The sequence below is a fragment of the Hemitrygon akajei genome, chromosome 4 (assembly GCF_048418815.1).
Source record: "Hemitrygon akajei chromosome 4, sHemAka1.3, whole genome shotgun sequence".
Classification (NCBI taxonomy): Eukaryota; Metazoa; Chordata; class Chondrichthyes; order Myliobatiformes; family Dasyatidae; genus Hemitrygon; species Hemitrygon akajei.
The window spans coordinates 102,645,830-102,672,636 of NC_133127.1; the positions used below are offsets into that span (position 1 = coordinate 102,645,830).

The 26,807-nt window shown below is 43.7% G+C and overlaps 1 protein-coding gene across 3 annotated transcripts in view; it reads right to left on the reverse strand.

The window, feature by feature from the left end:
* The window catches only part of cfi (complement factor I), a 245,972-nt gene extending 219,482 nt beyond the window's left edge, over positions 1-26,490 (reverse strand). Inside the window, exons 1-2 of one of the 3 annotated variants that reach the window (XM_073043136.1) lie at positions 26,349-26,490; positions 10,520-10,567 (exon numbers count right to left, since the gene is read on the reverse strand). In XM_073043136.1, coding sequence (XP_072899237.1) covers positions 10,520-10,567; positions 26,349-26,411 — 111 coding nt within the window. In that variant the 5' untranslated portion in view covers positions 26,412-26,490. The remainder of the gene's footprint in view (positions 1-10,519; positions 10,568-26,348) is intronic. The other 2 variants (XM_073043134.1, XM_073043135.1) reach the window with 2 other exon arrangements.
* Between the last annotated feature and the right edge of the window lie 317 nt (positions 26,491-26,807).

Below are 26,807 nucleotides of genomic sequence, written 5' to 3' on the forward strand. Positions count from 1 at the left end.
CGAAAAATGTAAACTGCCTACTCCCAGTGACCTGCACCTGGACTATAGCCATCCATCCCAATCATCAATGTACTTATCCAAACTTCTCATGAATGTTGAAATCAAAATTGCATCCAGCACTTATGCTGGCAGCTCATTCCATACTCTTACGCCAGTCTGAGTTTCCCCTTATGTTCCCACTAAAATGTTCACCTTTCACCGTTAACCCCTGACCTCTGGTTGAAGTCCCACGAGTCTCAATGGAAAAAGCCTGCTTGCATTTACCCTATCCATATCCCTGATAATTTTGTACACCTTTGTCAAATTTCCTCTCAATCTTCTAAGTTCAAGGAATGAAGTCCTAACCTATTTAAACTTTCCTTATAACTCAGGTCTTCCAGACCTGGCAGCATCTTTGTAAATTTTCTCTGTACTCTTTCAACCTTATTTATATCTTTCCTGTGGGTAGGTGACCAAAACTGCACACAATACTCCAAATGAGGCTTCACCAATATCTTATACAACTTCAACTTCTCCTGTACTCAATACTTTGATTTATGGAGGCTGATGTGTCAAAGCCTTTCTTTATGACCCTATCAACCTGTGATGACACTTTTTTTTTGTAATTTTTTTAAATTGAAGTTCATCATCAAACATTTCCATAAGATGTATTTCAGACATTGTACATATATATCATATTCATCACAAATCTCCACATAGTATTTATCTGAGGTACATACTTATAGAAAAGAGTAGAAAGAAAAAACAAGCAAAAGGAAAAAAGAACTATGTACAAGTAGACAATAGACAATAGGTGCAGAAGTAGACCATTCAGCCCTTCGAGCCTGCACCACCATTTTGAGATCATGGCTGATCATCTACTATCAATACCCGGTTCCTGCCTTGTCCCCATATCCCTTGATTCCCTTATCCATAAGATACCTATCTAGTTCCTTCTTGAAAGCATCCAGAGAATTGGCCTCCACTACCTTCCGAGGCAGTGCATTCCAGACCCCCACAACTCTCTGGGAGAAGAAGTTTTTCCTTAACCCCTTATTCTCAAACCATGCCCTCTGATACTGGACTCTCCCAGCATCTGGAACATATTTCCTGCCTCTATCTTGTCCAATCCCTTAATAATCTTATATGTTTCAATCAGATCCCCTCTCAATCTCCTTAATTCCAATGTGTACAAGCCTAACATTCCTCTCTAACCTCTCTGCGTAAGGCAGTCCAGACATCCCAGGAATTAACCTCGTGAATCTACGCTGCACTTCCTCTACAGCCAGGATGTCCTTCCTTAACCCTGGAGACCAAAACTGTACACAATACTCCAGGTGTGGTCTCACCAGGGCTCTGTACAAATGCAAGAGGATTTCCTTGCTCTTGTACTCAATTCCCTTTGTAATAAAGGCCAACATTCCATTAGCCTTCTTCACTGCCTTCTGCACTTGCTCATTCACCTTCAGTGACTGATGAACAAGGACTCCTAGATCTCTTTATATTTCTCCCTTATCTAACTCTACACCGTTCAGATAATAATCTGCCTTACTGTTCTTACTCCCAAAGTGGATAACCTCACACTTATTCACATTAAACGTCATCTGCCAAGTATCTGCCCACTCACCCAGCCTATCCAAGTCACCCTGAATTCTCCTAACATCCTCATCACATGTCACACTGCCACCCAGCTTAGTATCATCAGCAAATTTTTCTTTACAACATATTCATTGATTTGTGAGAATAAAATCAGCCCTATGAGACATGATGTAATTAAACCATTTTTCCCCAGTATGAATCTAATTGGTCCAGCTTATGATAACAGCATAAGCTGTTATCTTCTCCATTTTGTAAATGTCCATTGTAATTTCTATCCATGCATGCCGAACTCTTACTCTCACCTAGTCCCACCGACCTGAACTCAGCCCATAACCCTCCATTCCTTTCCTGTCCATATACCTATCCAATTTTACCTAAAATAACAATACTGAACCTGCCTCTACCACTTCTACTGGAAGCTCATTCCACACTACTACCACTCTGAGTAAAGAAGTTGCCCCTCATGTTACCCCTAAACTTTTGCCCCTTAACTCTCAACTCATGTCCTCTTGTTTGAATCTCCCCTACTCTCAATGGAAAATCCACGTCAACTCTATGTATCCCCCTCATAATTTTAATTACCTCTATCAAGTCCCCCCTCAACCTTCTACGCTCTAAAGAATAAAGACCTAACTTGTTCAATCTTTCCCTGTAACTTAGGTGCTGAAACCCAGGTAACATTCTAGTAAATCTCCTCTGTACTCTCTCTATTTTGTTGACATCTTTTCTACAATTCGGTGACCAGAACTCCAAATTTGGCCTCACCAATGCCTTGTACAATTTTAACATTACATCCCAACTCCTATACTCAATACTCTGATTTACAAAAGGCCAGCATACCAAAAGCTCTCTTCACCATCCTATCCACATGAAATTTCACCTTCAGGGAGCTATGCACCATTATTCCTAGATCACTCTGTTCTACTGCATTCCTCAGTACCATTTACCATGTCTGTCCTATTTTGATTATTCCTACCAAAATGTAGCACCTCACACTTATCAGCATTAAACTCCATCTGCCATCGTTCAGCCCACTCATCTAACTGGCCTAAATCTCTCTGCAAGCTTTGAAAACCTACTTCATTATCCACAATGCCACCTATCTTAGTATCATCTGCATACTTACTAATCCAATTTACCACCCCATCATCCAGATCATTAATGTATATGACAAACCACATTGGACCCAGTACAGATCCCTGAAGCACACCACTAGTCACCGGCCTCCAACCTGACAAACAGTTATCCACCACTACTCTCTGGCATCTCCCATCCAGCCACTGTTGAATCCATTTTACTACTTCAATATTAATACCTAACGATTGAACCTTCCTGACTAACCTTATGTGTGGAACCTTGTCAAAGGCCTTACTTAAGTCCATATAGACAACATCCACTGCTTTACCCTCGTCAACTTTCCTAGTAATCTCTTCAAAAAATTCAATAAGATTTAACAAACATGACCTTCCACGCACAAATCCATGTTGACTGTTCCTAATCAGACCCTGTCTATCCAGATAATTACATATGCCATCTCTAAGAATACTTTCCATTAATTTACCCACCACTGATATCAATCTTACAGGCCGATAATTGCTAGGTTTACTCTTAGAACCCTTTTTAAACAATGGAACCACATGAACAATACGCCAATCCTCTGGCACCATCCCCGTTTCTAATGACATTTGAAATATTTCTGTCAGAGCTCCTGCTATTTCTACACTAATTTCCCTCAAGGTCCTAGGGAATATCATACAAGGACCTGGAGACTTACTTGTTTCCCTTACCTTACACAATTCAATATCCTTCTCCTTAGTGAATACCGAAGAAAAGAAATTGTTCAAAATCTCCTCCATCTCTTTCGGCTCCACACAAAGCTGTCCACTCTGATTCTCTAAGGGACCAATTTTATCCCTCACTATCCTTTTGCTATTAATATCACTATAGAAACCCTGCAGATTTATTTTCACCTTACTTGCCAAAGCCATTTCATATCTTCTTTTAGCTTTTCTAATTTCTTTCTTAAGATTCTTTTTACATTCTTTATATTCCTCGAGCACCTCATTTACTCCATGCTGCCTATATTTATTGTAGATATCTTTCTTTTTCTGAACCAAGTTTCCAATATCCCTTGAAAACCATGGCTCTCTCAAACTTTTAACCTTTCCTTTCAACCTAACAGGAACATAAAGATTCTGTTCCTTCAAAATTTCACCTTTAAATGATCTCCATTTCTCTATTACATCCTTCCCATAAAACAAATTGTCCCAATCCACTCCTAAATCCTTTCGCTTTTCCTCAAAGTTAGCCTTTCTCCAATCAAAAATCTCAACTCTGGGTCCAGTCCTATCCTTCTCCATAATTCTATTGAAACTAATGGCATTGTGATCACTGGACCCAAAGTGCTCCCCAACACATACCTCCGTCACCTGACCTATCTCATTCCCTAACAGGAGATCCAACACTGTCCCTTCTGTAGTTGGTACCTCTATGTATTGCTGCAAAAAAGTATCCTGCACACATTTTACAAACTTCAAACCATCCAGCCCTTTTACAGAATGGACTTCCCAGTCTATGTGTGGAAAATTAAAATCTCCCATAATCACAACCCTGTGCTTACTACAAATATCTGCTATCTCCTTGCAAATTTGCTCCTCCAATTCACTCCGCATTAGGTGATCTATAATGCACCCCTATAAGTGTTACTACACCTTTTCCATTCCCCAATTTCAGAGCTGACAGGACAACACCCCAACTACACTCAATCGCAGAGCCCCTTATATTCACAGCCAACAGATGGGCATCAGGTGCAAATGCTTGAGTCCAAGCCGAAACGAGGGACAGTCGGAGGACCCGGAGACCGGAGTCCGCGGACCAGACCATGAACCGGAATCCGGGCTTTGGACTGGACCATGACATTCTAATCTATCCTGCCAAAGCACCACTGTAATATTTTCTCTGACAAGCAATGCAACACCTCCCCCTCTTGTCCCTCTGATTCTATCACACCTGAAGCAACAAAATCCAGGAATATTTAGTTGCCAATCACACCCCTCCTGCAACCATGTTTCACTATTAGCTACAACATCATATTTCCATGTATCAATCCATGCTCTAAGCTCGTCCACCTTTCTTACAATGCTCCTAGCATTAAAATAAATGCATTTAAGAAATATATTTATGGACCTGTATTCCCTGATCCCTGTGTTCTACCACACTCCTCAGTACACTACCATTCACTGTGTAAGACCTACCCTGCTTGGTACTACCAAAGTGCAACACCTCACACTTGCCTGCATTAAATTCCATCTGCTATTTTCCAGTTGGTCCAAATCCTGCTGCAAGCCATGACAGCCTTCCTCGCTGTCTGCTGTGGAGACTCATTCCACCGAGAATCTGTTGAGATTCATTCCACCGAGATGCAACACTGAGTGTCATAGGAAGCCATTCCTGCCTGTGGCCATCAAACTTTACAACTCCTCCCTCGGAGTGTCAGACACTCTGAGCCAATAGGCTGGTCCTGGACTTATTTGCACTTGGCATAATTTACTTATTATTATTTAATTATTTCTGGTTTTATTTTGCTATATTTCTACTCTATTCTTGGTTGGTGCAACTGTAACGAAACCCAATTTCCTTCGGGATCAATAAAGTATGTCTGTCTGTCTGTCTGTCTGTCTGTCTACACCCCAATCTTGGTGTCATCCGCAAATTTGCTGATCAGCTTAAGCACATTATCATCCAGATCGTTGATATAAATGACAATCAATAACTGACCCAACACTAACCCCTGCAGCACTCCACTAGTCACAGACCTCCAGTCAGAGAGGCAACCTTCTACTATCACTCTCTGTCTAATCCAATTTACTACCTCATTTTGAATGCCAAGCAACTGAACCTTTCTGACCAACCTCCCATGCAAGACTTTGTCAAATGCTTTGCTAAAGTTGATGTACTCAATATCCACTGCCTTTATCACTTTCCTGGTAACTTCCACGAAAAACTGTAAGATTGGTTGGACACATTTTACCACACACAAATCTATGCTGACTATCGTTAATCATTCTGTATCTATCTAAGTACTAATATATCCAGTCCCTTAGAATACCTTCCAATAACTTTCCACACATTATAGGCTCACTGCCCTATAATTTCCTGGTTTATTCTTAGAACCTTTCTTAAACAGCAAAGCAGCATTAGCTATCCTCCAGTTCTCTGGTAATTCACCTGTCGCTAAGGATGATTTGAATATCTCTGCTGGGGCATCTGCAATTTCTGCACTTCTCTTCTACAGGAACCGAGGGAACACCTTGTCAAGCACTGGAGACTTATCCACCCTAATTTGCCTCAAGACAGGAAACACTTCCTCTTGTAAACTGTATAGGGTCTGATAACCTTGCTGCTGCTTTGCTTCCATATTCTAAAGACTCTGTGTCCGTCTCTGAGGAAATACAGATGCATGAAATTCATTGACGATCTCCCATACCTCTTTTGGCTCCACAGATGGATTACCATTCTGATGTTCCACTGGACCAATTTTGCAATCCTTTTGCTCTTAACATATCTATAGAATCCCTTAGGATCCTCCTTCACCTTGTCTGCTAGGGCAACTGCATGCCTTCTTTTAGCCCTCCTGATTTCTTTCTTAAAAATTCTCTTGCATTTCTTATACTCCATGACTACCTACCTGCCAATACCTGCTAGGTGCCTTCTTTTTTTTTCTTAACCAGGGCCTCAATATCTCTTGGAAACTAAGGCTCCCTAAACCTGTTATCTTTACCTTTTATTCTGACAGGCACATACAAGCTTTATACTCTCAAAATTTCACTTACCAAGCCTTCCACTTACGAAGTACACTTTTGCCAGAAAACAGCCTGTCCCAATCCACACTTGCTAGATTCTTTCTGATACCATCAAAACTAGCCTTTCTCCAATTTAGAATCTCATCCCGTGGACCAGACCTATCCATTCCCATAATAGATGGCAGCGTGACGCAGCTTGCAGCAGCCACTCCGGAACTGATTATCTGTTATTTGTGAAGTGGGGTGCCGTGCGCAATCATAATCGATTGAAAACGGATGTGGAAGCATGGAGAAACATCGGGAAATTCCAGGAAGACCTTCTTCATTGCTGTTGCTGCTGTGAGGTCCGGGACTCTGCTGGGAAGAACAGGCCCCCAGTCCTCGGGGTCGCGTTGCCAATGGCCGTTGGCGGGTCCGTCTTAATATGCTCGGCAGAGGACGGTGCTCGGAGAAGCTGTGCCGGAGGGGATGGTCGTCGGCTTGGAGGTTTGACGGACTCAGGTTGCTTTTGGTGTGTGCTGCGTCTATGAGGCTGAGTCGGGCAGCGCCGTGGAAGTCCATAGTGGGGGTATTCCCTTCCGCCACTGGCGTGGGATGGCGAGTCTGTTGGGACCCTGGGAACTTGTGGAAACTGTGGTGATTTCTTTTGAACTTACAGTCCTTTAACATCTTGGACTATTTTTACTGTGCCCATAGTCTGTTTTTTTTAAAATCAATTATGCTATTGTTTGCACTGTTGTAACTATATGTTGTAATTATGTGGTTTTGTGCAGGTCTTGTAGATTTAGTTTTTGGTCTTGTTTTTGTCTGGTGGATTTGGAGCTCCTTTCCGGGGAACGCGCTAGACGGTAGCGCGATATTAATATGCAGCAGCCTCTCCGGACTCTGGATTGGGGATTGCCAAACGTTATGTGGATTTTCTGGTGTAGTCTGTTTTGTCATATGCTTTTGTGATATCATTCTGGGGGAACGTTGTCTCATTTTTTAACTGCATTGCATTTGTGGTTTCTAAATGACAATAAACTGAATCTGAATCTGAATCTGAATTACTTTGAAACTAGTGACATTATGATCTCCAGATGCAAAGTGTACCCCCACAATTGGATAGTGTGTTCACTGAGATCTTAATCCCTCACTTTAGGCAGGCTTCAATCATACCGAAGCCAAAAAGAATGTGGTGACCTGCCTCAACGATTATCAGCCATTAGCACTTAAATCCATGGAGATGAAGTGATTTATGAGGTTGCTGTTGAAACATATCAACTCCTGCCTGAGAGGCATACATCACGATGCTCTTTATCAATTACAGCTTAGCATTTAATACCATCAACCCCTCAAAACTAATCAAAACTTTGGCCTCAATATCTCCTTATACAACTGGATCCTGGATTTCCTCACTTGCAAACCCCAGTCAATTTGGGTTGATGATAACATGATCTCCATCAGCAGAGGTGCACCATAAGGCTGTGTGCTTAGTCCCCTGCTCTCCTTGCTTTCCGCCTATGACTGTGAGACTAAGCACAACGCCAATGTCATCATCAAGTTTGCTGATGACACCACTGTCACAGGCAAAATGAAATGTGGTGATGAATCAACATATAGGAGGGATATTGGAAATCTGGCTGATTGGTGTCACAACAACAACTTCTTAGTGTCAGCAAGACCAAGGAGATGACTATAGAATTTGGAAAAAAAAAACAGAGATCCATGAGCCAGTCCTCATCAGAGGATCAGAGGGTCAGAAGGTCAGAGGGTCAGAGGGTCAGAGGGTCAGAGGGTCAGAAGGTCAGAGGGTCAGAGGGTCAGCAGCTTTAAATTCCAAGGTGATATTGGAGGACCTGTCCTAGCCCCGGCACATGTGCAATTATGAATAAAGCACAGCAGCATTTCTACTTCCAAAGGAGTTTGTGGAGATTTATCATGACAAAACTTGGACAAACTTCTATAGATGAGTAGTGGAGAGTACATTGACTGGTTGTATCACAGTCTGGTATGGAAACACTGATACCCTTAAATGGAAAATCCCACAAAAAGTAGTGGACATAGCCCAGTCCATCATGGATAAAGCCGTCCCAACCATTGAGCACATCTTTATGAAACGCTATTGTAGGAAATTAGCACCCATCATCAGGGAGCCCCCACTATCCAGGACATGTTCTCTCGTCACTGCTGTTATCAGGAAGAAGGTACAGGAGCCTCAAGGTCACATCACCAGGTCCAGGAACAGTTATTACACCTCAACCATCAGGCTCTTGAACCTAAGGGGATAACTTAATTCAACTTCACTTAACCCAACATTGAAACTTTCCTACAACCCATGGACTCACTTTGAAGGACATTTCAATTCATGTTCTCAATATTTATTGCTTATTTATTTGTTACTATTATTTCTTCTTTTAATATTTGCAGTTTGTTGACTTCTGCATTCTGGTTGAACGTCCTAATTGGACACCTCCCATTGGTTCTGTTATGGTAATTATTCTATAGTTTTCAGGAGAATGGCTGCAAAAATTGAATCTCAGGATTGTTTATGGTGATATATATGGACTTCAATAATAAATTTACTTTGAACTTTACTTATAACAAACCTCTGTCACCTAATCTGTCTCATTCCCTAATAGCAGATCTCTCTTGCACGCTCTCTCTTTGGTACTTCTATGTACTGATAAAGAAAACTCTCCTGAACAAATTTGACAAACTCTATCCCATCTAGTCCTTTTACACTATGGGAGTCCCAGTCGATTTGTGGAATGTTAAAATCTCCTGCTCCAACTTGTGTACTTGTGCATATGACAAGAAACTCAATTTTGACTTTGACTGTTTTCCTAAGTTTAGGAATACCTAGGGATACCACGGTCTTTTTGCAAAGCAACACCCATCAGTCTCTGCAATTTAAAAGTTATCTCTGAAGTGACAACACCTCCTCAGAGTCCATATTACAATTTGTTTTAATCATCAGCAAACATAGATATACAGTTCTGAATCTTTATCATCCAAATAACTCACGGGAATTGTGAACAGCTGGGACCCTGGCACCAGTCACAGAAGCACCCTCTGGCTATCAACAAAGTGATGTGCTAATAAACAAACCTGTTTATTAGCACATTCTGTTTTCTGTGCATTAACCAGTCCTCAGTCCAGATCAGTATATAGCTACAATAGTTCATTCAGCTTTTTCTTGAGCTTTAAGTTAAAGGTCTTCTGAAATTCTAAGTATACCACATCCCTCCTATCTGTTATAATGGAATTAAACAGCATGGCAACAGGCCTTTAAACCCAACGCACACATGCTGATCAGTGGGCACCCATTTTATTAATCTGATCTTCCAGCTTTTGCCCAGTAACTTTCTCTGCCAAGGTAATGCAAGTACACATGTTGGTTACATATTCAATAAAACACAGTCCTCCATATGATAATAGATGGATAGAGGAATTGAATTTAAATTTGCAAAGAACTTTCTATACATCACTCTTAAAAGGGACGGTGAGCAGCCAAAGTTCAATGTCCATTAGGTACCAATGACATAGGTAAGAAGGGTGATGAGGTTCTGCAAAGTGAGTTCAGGAAGACAGGTGCTAAGTTAAAGGGCAGGACCTCCAGGGTACTGATGGCTGGATTGCTACCCATGCCACTTGCTCGTGAGGCCAGAGATAGGAAGATCATCCAATTTAAAATGTGGCTAAGGAGTTGGTGTAGGAGGGAGGAAATAAGAGTTTTGGATCATTGGGCTCTCTTCCAGGGAAGGTGCCAGAGGTAATGGTGAAACCAGAGATGATGGTGGCATTTAAGGGTCTATTAGATACACACAAGAACATTCACAGATGGGAGTACATGGACCATAGACAGGAAGAATTTTAGTTTAATTTTTCATTGCGTTGTGGCGTTGCTGTACTGTTCTTGGTTCAACCAAAATCAAGATTTCTTCTTGCTTTGCCAAATTGTTCATCACTCTGATAGTTACTACTACTCAATCGATACTTATCTTCCCTCAACACATGAGTGGAAAACCTGCCCATATAAGGACAAATAACAGTAAACTGTAACATGTCTGCAGAATCATAACTGCTATAATGTCTTCAATGAATATTTCAAGATATGATTATTTAAATAAAAAATAAATCTTAAAACAGAGACTTACTGCTGAGGTGGCATTATTGTCCAGTGCGTTCTGATCTGTTGACAGTTTCTGATAAAAAATAGATATTATTTTCCCATAAGCAGGTTAGCCATGAGAATGTCTTTGCTAACTCTGGCACAAGTTAATCAAGAACATACACACCATAATATTTTTACAACTCCAGCAATCCCCTCATGCTGATAGAGTAACATAAGTGAATGGATTTTACTTCTTCTATGATTCACTTTTTGCTGCCAATGTTCACATTTCATTCCCACTTCTAATTGGTCTTAAACAAACCAGAGGGCAGTTAAGAGTCAATCTAATTTCTGTAGGTAAACCATGTATTGATGAGACTGCATAGGAAGACATATTTTTTGTCCTAATAAAATTATAAAATGTATTTATAAAGGGAATTTTGTTGTCTTTCTGATTACGTGGCCTTTCCTCTGGTAGATGAGTTTTATTTGAAATGCACTGGAGAAAAGAAGTAGAACGTTGTGGGGCTGTAATGACACAATGTCATTGGACAGGGTAAATATGCAAGGCATTATTAATAATGATGGTAAAATTTGTTTTATATTCCACCAAGACTACCTTAGTCCTGCCATTAATTCATCTTGCCAGCTTTTAAAAAGAGCAACAAATGCAACAGGAAGAGAATGAGGAGGGACGATTTGCTACTTTACAGAACACAAAGAATACCATTTCTGCCTTTGATAGAGGCTTTCTCAGTACAGTAATGATCTGCAAGTGAGAATAGAGTGTGTCACTGAAGACTCACAAGGTGCACAGCCACTATCTGGTGAAATAACAATGAAATTCAATGTCCTTTTGACTGCATACAGTAAATGTTGGAACATCCCTCTCTTTTGGTCCCAGTTTCATTCCATCAAATTTCTTGTCCTTTTTCAACGCATAGAGGTAGATCATCCAACCAGTGAGGTGTCAGTATTTGACCTAAGCTTAGGGAATGCCAGTGGAAGAGCACTTTGAAGAGACTGACCCTGTTGCAAGACAGTGACAGAAATCGATACTGATGGTGTGCACAGTGGCACTGCTACCTCCCAGCAGCAGAGTCTTGGGTTCAATTCTCACCAAAAGCTTGTAAGATTGAAGTGACAGAAATGGCTTCTGATGGGCGACACAGTGCAGAGTGATTAGGGCTGCTACCTTACACCAACAGAGAGTGGGTTTCATTCTGACCTCGGCTTTTTTCTGAGTGGAGTTTGCATGTACTTCCTGTGGCAGTGTGGGCTTTGCATTTCCTCCCACATCCCAAAGATCTGTGGGTTGGTATGTTAACTGGCCACTGTAAATTGCCCCTAGTGTGTGTAAGTGAATGTGGGGAACGTGTGGATCTCTGCAGGTCTGACCTGCAGAGGACTACTTCAAGAGCAAAGAAACAATTCCGAGCGAGGTTGGAGGTGACATCGGACACACGTCAACTCTGGCAGTCTATTACTTCCTACAAAGCAAAACCCAACTTCATAAATGCTTCACTTCCAGACAAGTTTCACGCCTGTTATGCTCACTTAGAAAATAAGAATATAACTACAGCTGTGAGGATCCCTGCTGTGCCCGGTGACCCTGTGATCACTTCCTGAAGCCCAATGTCAGGCTGTCTTTCAGAAAGGTGCACACTCGCAAGGTGGAGTACCTGGTCAGGCTCTGAAAACTTGTGCCAACCAACTGGTGGGTGTATTCAAAGACATTTTCAACCTCTCATTGCTATGGTCAGAAGTTCCCACCTGCTTCAAAAGGGCAACAAGTATATCAGTGCTCAAGAAGAGTATTGTGAGCTGCCTTAATAACAATTGCCCAGTAGCAATGACATCTACAGTGATGAAATGCTTTGAGAAGTTGGTCATGGCTGGAGTTAACTCCTGCCTCAGCAAGGAGCTGGATGCACTGCAATTTGCCTATTGCCACAATAGGTCTATGGCAGATGTAATCTCAATGGCTCTTCACACGGCCTTAGATTACCTGGACAATACAAACACCTACATCAGGATGCTGTTCATCGACTAAAGCTCAGCATTTAATACCATCATTCTCACAATCCTGATAAATAAGTTGCAGAACCTGGGCCTCTGTACCTCCCTCTGCAATTGGATCCTTGACTTCCTAACTGGAAGACCACAGTCTGTGCGGATTGGTGATAACATCTCCTCCTCGCTGATGATCAACACTGGTGCACCTCAGGGGTGTGTGCTTAGCCCACTGCTCTACTCTCTCCATACTCATGACTGTGTGGCTATGTACAGCTCAAATACCATCTATAAATTTGCTGCTGATACAACCATTGTTGGCAGAATCTCAAATAGAGATGACAGGGTGTACAGGAGTGAGATATACTAGCTAATTGGGTGGTGTCACAGTAACAACCTTGAACTCAACGTCAGTAAGATGAAAGAGCTGATTGTGGACTTCAGGAAGGGTAAGTCGAAGGAGCACATACCAATCTTCATAGAGGGATCAGAAGTGGAGACAGTGAGTAGCTACAAGTTCCTGGGTGTTAAGCTCTCTGAGGATCTAACCTATCGATGCAGTTATAAAGAAGGCAAGACAGTGGCTATGTTTCATTAGGACTTTGAAGAGATTAGGTTTGTTACCTACAACACTCAAAAACTGCTACAGATGTACCATGGAGAGCATCCTAACGGGCTGCATCACTGTCTGCTATGGAGTGTCTACTGCACAAGATCGAAAGAAGATTCAGAAAGTTGTAAAATTAGTATGCTTCATCTTGGATACTAGCCTCCATAGTAGCCAAGATATTTTCAAGGAGCAGTGCCTCAGAAAGGCAGCATCCATTATTAAACACTCCCATCACCCAGGACATGCCCTCTCCTCATAGTTACTGTCAGGTAAGAGGTACAGAAGGCTGAAGGTATGCACTCAGTGATTCAGGAACAGCTTCTTCCCCTCTGCCATTCAATTTCTAAATGAACACTGAAACCATGAACATACCTAATTTTTTAATTATTTTTTTGAAATTGTAACCAATAGAGTCTTGATGAGTGCTTGCATAAACTTGGCACGAAAGTGATGAGTTTAATGGTCTTTTGCTGCACCCTATAATTCTATGCTAACCAAAAAGGAGGGAACCAGTGGATATGGTGTATTTAGAATTTCAGAAGCCCTTCAACGAGATGCGACTCAAGAGAAAGCTTGATGAAATTAGAATGTGGGCATTGTAGTTGTACTGTGTATGTTAATCAAAATGGCTTCTTTGTTTGTTAAAAGTAAAACTGCTTCTTTGTTATGCTAACTGGAGAGAGAGTGTTGTCTGGAGAGCATTCACGAAGCTTCTCGCACTCTGTTTAGGTTTAGGATTGCTGATAACAGGGATTGTATTCATTTGTTAACCAATGGGGTTGGACGTTATTTTTTTCTTGTAGGTTTGGGAGCGGGGTTTTTGCGGTCTTTTCGAGAGTGGGGAAGAAGACACCGAGGAGTGTGGCCATGTGCCGTACTGCTCGGTCGACCACTTTGGGTGGTCCCAGGTGCGAGGTCGTGGAGGTCGGAGGAGAGCGAAGAGGGGTCGGAGGATTCAATGGTTGAGCTCCAACGATGTGCACTAAATTGACTGAACTCTGATAAGTTTTGGCGCCTTTTTCTTTATTTTCTTTTCCTCCATATATACTGTATCATTAGTGATCACTTAGTTCTAGTAAAATCCTTAAAGCATATTCTATAACCATACCTGGTGTGAGCTTGATATTGTGTGTGCGATGCTGTGTTAACTTGTTTTCCACAGCACCTGCGTACACGGGAAGTGGGGTTGGTGTGTGGCTGGAAATTTCCCCCAGACATATACCAGCCTGTCGCGTAAGCATTACATAGTAATATACTAATCTGGACTGAGGATTGGCTGATGGACAGAAAACAGAGCATGTGATGCACCATCAATAACTCTTGGAGACGGGAGGCGAACGATAGGCTTTTATTAGCTGCAAAAGTGACCACAACATCTTGGAGACTGAGGGAGGAGCAGTGCCCCAATCGCCTTTATACAGGGGTCTGTGGGAGGAGCCACAGGAGCAGTCAGCAGAGGGGTGTGTCCAGACAGGTATATGTAGTTCACCACATTCACCCCCCCTTTGTTTTAAAAGAGAGTCCCCACGGGGCGAAGCTTCTTACAAGTATATTTACAGGTTGAGTCTATCAGGCGGTGGAGTCTGTCGCTGCGATCTACGTAGCACCGGTGACGATGGTTGTGCTGGCTCCGGCCTGACTTGAGGTGCCAGCCCGTTAGGCATCAGTAATCCCTCATGCGTGTGCATGGCACCCGGTATGGGAGTGTCGTGAGGAGTCTGTGTAGGGCTTGGTGTGCGCGCGGGCCTCGGCTGAGAGGGGAGTGTGCGCGGGGTCTCGTGGGTATATATATATATACATCGGTGGGTATGGGGTTCATAGTCACCATGGAGTGTTCGGGGTAGGGGTCTGGTGCTCCTGCGGGCGCCAGGTCGTGGACGGAGACCGTGTCCTCCCGCCCATCAGGTAAGACCACGTAGGCATACTGGGGGTTCGCATGAAGTAGGTGAAACCTCTCGACCATCGGGGAGTATTTATTGCTCCTTGCATGTTTCCGGAGCAGCACTGGCACTGGGGGGACGTCAGCCAACCCGGTAGGGTGGTCCCAGTGGCAGACTTCCTGGGAAAAGAAAAGAGTCGCTCATGGGGGGTGGCATTGGTGGACGTGCATAACAGGAAGCGGATGGAGTGGAGTGCCTCGGGGAGGACCTCCTGCCAGCGAGAGACCGGCAACCCCTTTGACCTAAGGGCTAAGAGTGTGGCCTTCCACACAGTGGCATTCTCCCTCTCCACCTGTTCATTCCCCCAGGGATTATAGCTCGTGGTCCTACTAGTAGCAATACCCCTAGCCAGCAGGTACTGGCGCAGCTCGTCACTCATAAACGAGGACCCTCTATCACTGTGGATATAGCAGGGATATCCGAACAGAGTGAAGAGCTGGTGCAGGGCTTTTATGACGGACGTGGCAGTGGTATCGGGGCAGGGGATGACAAGGGGGAACCACGAGTACTCGTCGATTACATTGAGAAAGTAGACATTGTGGTCGGTGGAGGGAAGGGGGCCCTTAAAGTCGACACTCAGTCACTCAAAGGGGCGGGTGGCCTTGATAAGTTGTGCCTTTTCAGGACGGTAGAAATGCGGTTTGCACTCAGTGCAGACTTGGCAGTCCCTGGTCATCGTCCTAATTTCCTCAAGGGAGTAAGGCAGGTTCCGGGCTTTCAGGAAATGGTAGAGTCGGTATAGCCGGTCGAGCTGCGCGCTGGCACACGCTCCCCGTGATAGAGCATCAGGGGGCTCATTGAGCCTTCCAGGCCGGTACAGGATGTCATAGTTGTAGGTGGAGAGTTCTATTCTCCACCTCAAAATGTTATCATTTTTGATTTTGCCCCACTGTTGGTTGCTGAACATGAACGCAACTGAGCGCTGGTCGGTCAGCAAGGTGAACCTTTTGCCGGCGAGATAGTGCCTCCAGTGCCTAATAGCTTCCACTATGGCCTGGGCTTCTTTCTCCACCGCGGAGTGCCGAATTTCAGGGCCCTGAAGGATACGAGAGAAGAATGCTACCGGCCTTCCTGCCTGATAGAGGGTAGCAGCAAGTGCGAAATTGGAGGCGTCACTCTCTACTTGGAAGGGAATGGTCTCCACCGCACGCATCGTTGCTTTGACAATGTCACCTTTAATACGGCAGAAGGCTGCGCGGGCCTCGGCTGAGAGTGGAAATGCGGTGGACTTGACCTGGGGGCGGGCCTTGTCTGTGTAGTGAGGGACCCATTGGGCGTAATAGGAAAAGAAGCCCAGGCACCGTTTGAGGGATCTGAGGGTGGTGGGAAGAGGAAGTTTGCATACGGTCGGGGTCAGGGCCAATGATCCCGTTCTCCACGACATACCCAAGGATAGCAAGTCAGGTGGTTCCGAACACACACTTGTCCCTGTTATAGGTGAGGTTAAGAGCTTTGGCCTCTTGGAAAAATCATTGGAGGTTGGTGTCGTGATCCTGCCAGTCGTGACCGCAGATGGTGATGTTATCCAGATATGGGAACGTGGCCTTCAGTTGGCACTGGTCCACCATCCGGTCCATTTCCCTCTGGAAGATAGAGACACCATTCGTGACACCGAAGGGGACGTGCAGGAAGTGATAGAGACTGCCGCCCGCCTCGAAGGCGGTGTAGGGGTGGTCCTCCGGGCGGATGGGGAGCTGATGGTAAGCAGATTTCAGGTCTATGGTCGAGTACACCTTGTACTGAGCTATCTGATTGACCATATCCGCAATACGGGGTAGGGGGTATGCGTCAAGCTGCGTGAACCTATTGGTGGCCTGGCTATAGTCCACGACCATCCTATTTTTCAGCCCGGTCCAAACAATGACCACTTGGGCCCTCCAAGTACTTGTGCTTGGCTCAATGATCCCCTCCCTGAGCAGCCGCTGCACCTCCGACTGAATGAAGGCCCTGTCCCCTGCGCTGTACCTCCTGCTTTTAGTTACCACAGGTTTACAGTCGGGGGTCAGGTTGGCGAACAGTGGTGGGGGAGGGATCTTGAGGGTGGAGAGGCTGCAAGTGACGTCAGTAGCGCAGCTGTCGGTATGGTGCTGGGTGGGATGTGTGGTCAGTGTGTGTGTGTGGTCAGTAGCGGGGTATATGACAAAGTCCCACAAAACTGAGGATTTCTGACAGTGATTGGTGGGAGGGGCCCGTCATACTCCATTGTCACACTTTTCAGGTGGCTCTGGAAGTCGAGCCCCAATAGCACAGGGGCACACAGTTGAGGCATGACCAGTAACGCAAAGTTCCGATATTCTGTGCCCTGCACCACCAATGTCGCTACACAACCCCCCCCCCCCCCCGGATGTCTGTGGAATGCGATCCAGAAGCCATGGTGACCCTCTGGCTTACCGGCCGTGTCACGAGTCCACAGCGTTGCACTGTGTCCGGGTGAATAAAACTCTCAGTGCTGCCTGTGTCAAACAGGCAGCTAGTCCTGTGCCCCTCCACCAGGATGTCCATCATTGACCTTGCAAGCTGGTGTGGAGCGCTTTGGTCGAGGGTCACGGAGGCCAGAGTTGAATCGCCGTCTTGGTGCCCGGTAAGCACCCGTGGGTCAGAGGCTGGGTGAGGTGGCGCCAACAAAGATGGCCGCCCCCATGCCTCGCACGAGGCGGGCAGGCAAGATGGCAGCAACCAAAATGGCCACCCTCATGTCTTGCACGAGGTGCTGCTCAACCCCGCTCGTGGTTTGGACTTACAGGCCTTGGCAAAGTGGCCCTTCTTTCCGCAGCTGGAGCAGGTAGCTGCTTGGGCCGGGCAGTGTTTTCGGGGGTGCTTTTCGAGTCCGCAGAAGTCACACTGCGTGGACTTGCGACTGGCAGGAGCCATGGTCGATTCACTGGCGGGTGGCGGGGTCTGCTGTGTCCATGGGGCCGGTGGGAGATCGCGCGGCTGGACAGTGTCAACGTTGTGTAGAGCAGCCTGCAGTGTGTCGGCCAGCTCGATCGCCGACTGTAAGGTAAGATCGGCGGTTTCCAGCAGCCGCTGGCGCACGTACACTGACCTGACCCCTGTAACGAAGGCGTCTTGTACCAGGAGCTCCGCATGCTGTTCCGCCGTCAGTCCCCTGCAGTCGCAGACCTGCACGAGTGTCTGTAAGGCCCAGACAAATTCAGCGCTTGACTCTCTGGCCTGCTGCCGCCATGCCGCTAAGCGATGTCTTGCGTAGATGGTGTTCACCGGCCGCAGGTATTGTCTTTTGAGGGCATCCATTGCACCCTGGTAGGTCGGCAGGTCCCTGATAATGGAGTACACCCGCGGACTGACCCTGGTGAGGAGAATTTTGTGCATCGTTGCCGGCTCGGTCGCACAGATCTCCTCTAGGTACGATTGGAAGCATGCAAGCCAGAGTTCAAAAGCGATGCTAGCTTCCGGAGATTGAGGGTCAATATCGAATCTGTCCGGTCGTAAAATGCTCTCCATGTTTTAAAATTGCAGCTAATAAAATTGATGCACCATCAATAACTCTCGGAGATGGGAGGTGAACGATAGGCTTTTATTAGATGCAAAAGTGACCACAACAACTTGGAGTCTGAGGGAGGAGCAGTGCCTCCAATCGCCTTTATACAGGGGTCTGTGGGAGGAGCCACAGGAGCAGTCAGCAGAGGGGCATGTCCAGACAGGTATACACATAGTTTACCACAGCATGGTAGGTCATTTTTGTGTTGGTTGCCATGGGAACTGGTGTTGGGACCCCAGCTGTTAACAAGTTCTGTGAATGATCTGGATGAGGGGGATAAAATATCTCTCTTTGCTGATGATATAAATGACTGTAAAATGGACTCTAAGGAGGTGCAGTCACTTCAGACAGAGAACTTCTAAATTCCAGAATGATAGGTGTTGGTGTTCAAAGGAAGCTAAACATCCTTGGACACAAATCATTGAAAGTTAAGAAAAAGACAGTCAAAGGCAAAGTGAAGTTTATTGTTATATGCACAAGTCAAGGACACTGATATACAATGAAGATCTTACTTGTTGCAACATCACAGGTGCAGCGTAGTGGCATAGAAGCAGCATTCACAAGAAAAACAAACAATAAATGATGCATGAATTTTACAAGAAAATTCAATTAGCACTAGAAAAGTGTCCATTTCAGAAAAGGGTTGTCTAAGCAATCATAATTTTGTCAAACTGTAGTGACTAACGTTTTGCAGGTTGGTTTAAGAACCAAATGGAAGCATTCTGATGATGTGGAACAGGTGAGGTGAGTCAGGTGAGTCAGTATAAAAAGATAAGGGGAGGGCTGAGACACAACATGCCTCCTACAGCTGTAAGCACTTTCCCTACAACTGTACAAAGTGCTATACGTTACTGCGCTTCTGTGAGCTCCTCAGCCAACTGTTCATTAACACCTTGTGCATAACATTGACTATCTGGCTGTGAAGTTTGATACCTCAGGCCAGGTACAAAGCTCATGGTCTACTAGCACAAAGCATAAATTGCAGTGTTATGATGAGCCAAACCAACCAACACCTATTGGTCAGATGGCAACCAATCACAGACTGGCTTTCACTAATTGATCCCATGTCTGCACCCATGCACAACCCTCCTCCCCCACCCATTGGCCCCGGCATTCCTTCTTTACCACCTGTACCACACCCCTTCCACAGTGCTTCATCATTGCCATTCCCAGCATCCTTTGCTGCCATCAGATTTACAAACTCTACACTGACAAATACAGTACTATACAAAGTTCTTAGGCACCCTAGTCAATGTTCCCTCTAATCTTTAGTAGCCAGTGTGCACAAAAGTCTTAGGTTGTGCAAATATTTTTCCTGTGACAAAAGTATGTGCGTGGCATAGTTTATGTAGGCTTACAAAATATTTGACATAAAACTGCACAGAATAACAACAAAATAACATACATATTTAAGTCACTCAGTTATTTTTTCTCTCTCCTGTCTTTGACATTTACCCGTTCTTTGTAAACTCTATCTAGACTAATAGAACTTCCATCCAATTGATAACTTTTGATTCTCATTAACATATCCAAGTAACATTCACCTAAACGGTTTCTCAGCTTGTTTTTGAGTTGATTCATTAGGCTAAAACCTCGCTCACAGTCCGCGCTAGACGCAAGAAAGGTTCCCCCAATGTCCATCAACTGTCACAAAACTGACCATACACTTCCCTGTGCCTTATTGTATCTGCCACTTCTTTGCCCATTCTTCTAACTGTCCAAGTCCTTCTGCAAACTCCCTGCTTCCTTAACACTGCCTACCCCTTCAGCAATCTTTGATTATCTACAAAGTTGGCCACAAAGCTATCATCCAAGACATAAAGTGAAAAGAAGTGGTCGCAACACTGAACCCTGTGAAACTCTACTAGTTACCAGTAGCCAGCTAGAAAAGGCTCCCTTTATTTCCACTCTTTGCCTCCTGTCAGTCAGCCAATCTTCTGCCCGTGCTTGTATTATTCCTCCAATACCATTGGTTCTTATCTTGCTAGAAATTATGAGGGTACAGAATCTTTATGTTCCTGTTCGGTTGAAAGGAAAGGTTAAAGGTTTGAAAGCGCCATGGTTTTCAAGGGATATTAGAAACTTGGTTCAAAAAAAGAGGGATGTCTACAATAGATATAGGCAGCATGGAGTAAAGGAATTGCTCGAGGAATATAAAGAATGTAAAAGGAAACTTAAGAAAGAGATTAGAAAAGCTAAAAGAAGTTACGAGTTTGGTTTGGCAAATAAGGTGGAAGTAAATCCGAAAGGCTTCTACAGTTATATTAAAAGCAAGAGGATAGTGAGGGATAAAATTGGTCCCTTAGAGAATCAGGGTGGTCAGCTATGTGTGGAGCCGAGGGAGATGGGAGAGATTTTGAACGATTTCTTCTCTTCGGTATTCACTAAGGAGAAGGATATTGAATGGTGTAAGGTGTGGGAAACAAGTAGGAAGTTATGGAACCTATGACAATTAAAGAGGTGGAAGTACTGGCGCTTTTAAGAAATTTAAAAGTGGATAAATCTCCGGGTCCTGACCGGATATTCCCCAGGACCTTGAGGGAAGTTTGTGTAGAGATAGCAGGAGCTCTGACAGAGATCTTTCAGATGTCATTAGAAACGGGGATTGTGCCGGAGGATTGGCGTATTGCTCATGTGGTTCCATTGTTTAAAAAGTAAGCCTGGCAATTATAGACCTGTCAGTTTGACATCAGTGGTGGGTAAATTAATGGAAAGTATTCTTAGAGATAGTATTTATAATTATCTGGATAGACAGGATCTGATTAGGAGTAGCCAGCATGGATTTGTGTGTGGAAGGTCATGTTTGACAAACCTTATTGAATTTTTTGAAGTAGTTACGAGGAATGTTGACGAGGGTAAGGCAGTGGATGTAGTCTATATGGACTTCAGCAAGGCCTTTGACAAAGTTCCACATGGAAGGTTAGTTAAGAAGGTTCAGTTGTTAGGTATTAATGCTGGAGTAATAAAATGGATTCAACAGTGGCTAGATGGGAGATGCCAGAGAGTAGTGGTGGATAATTGTTTATCGGGATGGAGGCCGGTGATTAGCGGGGTGCCTCAGGGATCTGTTTTGGGCCCAATGCTGTTTTGGGCCCAATGTTGTTTGTAATATACATAAATGATCTGGATGATGGGGTGGTAAATTGGATTAGTAAGTATGCTGATGATACTAAGGTAGGAGGTGTTGTGGATAATGAGGTGGGTTTTCAAAGCTTGCAGGGAGATTTATGCCGGTTAGAAGAATGGGCTGAACGTTGGCAGATGGAGTTTAATGCTGAGAAGTGTGAGATTCTACATTTTGGCAGGAATAATCCAAGTAGAACATACAGGGTAAATGGTAGGGCATTGAGGAATGCAGTGGAACAGAGAGATCTAGGAATAATAGTGCATAGTTCCCTGAAGGTGGAGTCTCATGTAGATAGGGTGGTGAAGAAGGCTTTTGGAACGCTGGCCTTTATAAATCAGAGCATTGAGTACAGAAGTTGGGATGTAATGTTAAAATTGTACAAGGCATTGGTAAGGCCAACTTTGGAATATTGTGTACAGTTCTGGTCACCGAATTATAGGAAAGATATCAATAAATTAGAGAGAGTGCAGAGACGATTTACTAGGATGTTACCTGGGTTTCAGCACTTAAGTTACAGAGAAAGGTTGAACAAGTTAGGTTTCTATTCATTGGAGCGTAGAAGGTTGAGGGGGGATTTGATCGAGGTATTTAAAATGTTGAGAGGGATAGATAGAGTTGACGTGAATAGGCTGTTTCCATTGAGAGTAGGGGAGATTCAAACGAGAGGACATGATTTGAGAGTTAGGGGGCAAAAGTTTAAGGGAAACACGGGGGGTATTTCTTTACTCAGAGAGTGATAGCTGTGTGGAATGAGCTTCCTGTAGAAGTAGTAGAGGCCAGTTCAGTTGTGTCATTTAAGGTAAAATTGGATAGGTATATGGACAGGAAAGGAATGGAGGGTTATGGGCTGAGTGCGGGTAGGTGGGACTAGGTGAGATTAAGAGTTCGGCACGGACTAGGAGGGCCGGAATGGCCTGTTTCCATGCTGTGATTGTTATATGGTTATATGGTTATAGGCAGCATCATGCAAGGCACATTGTCAAAATCCTTTTGTGAAAATCCAAGTAAGCAGCATTCACTGACTCCACTTCATCCATCCTGCCTGTTATTTCCTCAAAGAATTCCAACAGGCAAGATTTCCCACTAGGGATAAAGGATCTCGGCCAGACATATCAATGATGCTTTTTTCCATAGGTGCTGCCTATCCTGCTGAGTTCCTCCAGCATCTTCTGTGTGTTGCCTGGATTTCCAGCATCTGTAGATTTTCTCTTGTTCATACTGACTTTGGTCTATTTTATTATGTGCCTCCAAATACACCAAAATATCATCCTTAATGATGGATTCCAACATCTTCCCGACCACTAACTGGCTTATAATTTCCTGTCTTTTGCTTCCCTTCCTCCTTACAGGGTGGAGTTTGCAAGTTCTCTGTCCTCCAGAATCTCACAATTCTCAAAAGATCACTACTAATACTTCCATAATACTGATATCCACCTTTCTTTTTGCCCTGCTTTTACTCTTTATATCTAAACAACCTTTTGGTATCCTCATTTACATTCCTGGCTATTGGGTTTTCCGCCTTACTGATTATTCCTCCGTTTTTTTATCCTCCAAATCTAAAACAAGTATTTTTGAGCAATAAACAAAATGTCAGAGGAACTTGGGTAACACCTATGGAGGGAAATGGACAGTTGATGTTTTGGAGTCCAAATGAAGGGTCTCAACTTGAAACTGACTGACATTTTCCCTCCGTAGAATCTTCATACTCTGCTGAGTTTCTCCACTGCCTTTGAGTTTTGTTCCTTCTAGTATTTCCACTCTTTTTATTGGCATTACTTTTTAGCTGATGGGTCAAAGTCCTGAAGCTTTCTGCTGAGTACCACAGCGGAAGTAACTTCTGTACTTACCACGGCTTTCTGAAGGTTTGCTTCCAATTGTCAAGCTAGTCAGCCTGCCCATATCTTAATTCTTAAGAAACTCACCTCTCACCAGGCCATCATCTGTCTGATCACCCAAACTTTCTCTCCCTCTTTTCTTCATAGCTTCCTAAAAGCATATGGCCTGCTCACCCACAATGGTTGTGGCACTGAGTATAAGGTTGCAGCTATCTAAAACCATGATTAGGCTGCACTTGAAGTGTAGTGTGCAATTCTGATGATCCTGTTAATGGAAGGATGTGGAGGCTTCGGAAACAGTATAGAGAAATTTTGGAGAATACAAACATGAGGAAATCTGCAGATGCTGGAAGCAACACACACAAAATGCTGGTGGAACGCAGCAGGCCAGGCAGCATCTATAGGGAGAAGTACAGTCGACGTTTTGGGCCGAGACCCTTTGTCAGGACTAACTGAAAGGAAAGATAGTAAGAGATTTGAAAGTGGGAGGGGGAGGGGAAAATACGAAATGATAGGAGAAGACCGGAGGGGGAGGGATAAAGCTAAGAGCTGGAAAGTTGATTGGCAAAAGGGATACAGAGCTGGAGAAGGGAAAGAATCATGGGACGGGAGGCCTGGGGAGAAAGAAAGCACCAGAGGGAGATGGAGAGCAGGCAAGGAGTGATTGTGAGAGGGGCAGAGAGAGGAAAAAAAGGAGAGTAAAAAAGGGGGAAATAATAAATAAGGGATGGGTAAGAAGGGGAGGAGGGGCATTAATGAAAGTTAGAGAAATCAATGTTCATGCCATCAGGTTGGAGGCTACCCAGACAGAATATAAGGTGTTGCTCCTCCAACCTGAGTGTGGCTTCATCTTGGCAGTAAAGGAAGCCATGGATAGACACATCTGAATGGGAATGGGACGTGGAATTAAAATGTGTGGAATTAGAAGTTTTGAGGAATGCTGTCTGGATTAGAGGGTATGAGCTATAATGAGAAGTTGGACAAACTTGGGTTGTTTTCTCTGCAGCATTGAAGGCTGACTGATGATCTGATAGAAAGTTATAAAGTTAGGAGACCCATGGGAAGGTAGACTGTCAGAAACTATTTTCCTGGGATAGAAACATTAAATACTGGAGCCCATGTATTTAAGGTGAGAAGGAGAAAGTTTAAAAGAGTTAAAAGGGCTAGTAGGGGTAATAGTGGAGCCAGATGATAGCATTTAAGAAGCTGGATACACACATAAATGCTCAGAGAATAGGGGGAAATTGGTCAAGTACAGGCTGAATTTTATTGTAGACATCGTGGGCTAAAGGCCCATGCCTGTGCCTGTGCTGCACTGCTCCATGTTCAACTCAAAGCAAGACCCACATTTCCTCTGTTTGATCAAGCTTTCCATTGCTTTGGTAGTTTGTACCACACAACTAATGCTTATTCTCTCTCAAAAATGAATGAGAAATGAGCTGTAATTTTTCTTTCTAGTGGAGGTTCTAAAAGGCAAGATAGAATTTCTCACACTAAATTCTTTTACTTGAAGATATAAATTTTATTCCCCAAGGGGTTATGTTGGTATCACACAATCCAAGAAGACAATCTGAAAGAGCTGTGTGCCAAGTCATTCTGCATTTGTGAAACATGATGCAGCACATAATGGGAACAACAATGGCTGGGTTGGACAAACATGCACAGGTCACATTTAATAAGAATTATATCTTAGAATATTTATTTCAAATCAAATTTTGTCACCTTTCTGCTTTGAAAATTATAGATCAGAGTCAGTAACTTGGGAGATGTTGATAACATTTAATGAGGGTTTGATTTTTCAACAATTGGAACTTCCATTGTGCGTTTAACATCGGAAGACATCTTGAGACACTGATGGTTTTAGACGAAAGTTCCCAACAAGATATACAAAGTGCTATTTAGGTAGGTAGTTTATGAGCTGGGCCAAAGTGATGAAACACCTGAAAAAGAGGGAAAGATGCTAAGCTTCTGTAGTAAGAACTTGAGTGATTAAGCTGTGTGAGCAAAAGATCAAAACTGAGGAATGCAGATATCTATGATGCAAGCAAGATGTTGCTGACTCGGCATCCTATGTTAAGTGTCGAGATAAGCAGCAGTTGTGCAAGTCTGAAACACGTGAAACAGATTTGGGTAATCTCGGGTTAATGGATGATAGAACATGGGAAACAGGCCAGAAGAGTTTTGGAAAAGAGTCAAGTCTAGAGGTAGCAATGCGTAGATGAAAGTTTCAACAACAGATAAACTGGGGAAAAAGTTCTTCAGCTGTGCATCTTTTTTGTGAAAACTGAGCAAAGGGAGGTAACCAAGTAGATGGTGCTGGAAAATAAACATAATATTGCTGGGAGAAGACCAAATTGAACAATTGCAGAAAGTGGATTAATAGATTAAATAGTCCTTGAATCTTAGATAATTAACATGGTGACAGACATGACAAGGCTGACATCTGTAAGATGAGCCAAAGTTATAAAAGACAAAGGTGTGCTCAAATAATGGAGGGAAGAAAAGAAGCCATGTTAATGGTTCACAAATATAAACAAACAGAGAAATTAATAAAAACACCTAACAGAAAATAACTAAAATTGAAACTGTATAGAGCCAAGGGTTTGACTTGTAAATGCTAATGGGAAAACTTTGTAACTGGAGAACACAGAGACTCATTGAAGAAGTTAGAACTTCCTACCTGCCAACAAGACAGAGACCTTGGACAGAGTCACAAACCTTGCAGATCCGATACGCTCAACATTGCAGCATTCAATGCACATTCTTGGGATCACCAAAGCCACTAGCTGTCACAGAGAAATCAACTGAATTCATCACAATTATTATCAGTTAAAGTTTGTTTTACCTTTTGTTCATCTGCAGTGACAAAGAAGCACATCAGAAGGAGTACAGGCACAGGGAGAATCATGGTAACATCCACTACAACAAAACCTTCTTGCTCTACTGACAAACAGCAAATTTCATCCCCAAATCAATGTTGACTGATTAATTTTCAACCAACCATTGTGTAAGTGCAGTCAGCTATCAGATTAGTCCAACACTGATACCATTGAAAGCAGTTTTGTTAGAACATTAGAAAGTTTTTGATAAGAACAGGCCTTTCGGCCAACAAAGCTTGCCAAATTCCCATTCACATTGTGTGTCGAGAGAACTATCGAGTTTAGATTTGAAAGTCTCTAAAGTACTACTCTCAAATGCACACTAGGTAGTTTGTTCCATGTGTCCACAACTCGCTGGGTAAAGAAATGCTTACTGATGTTCATCTGAAATCTCTCCTTAACCAGTCGCCACCTATGATGGTGGA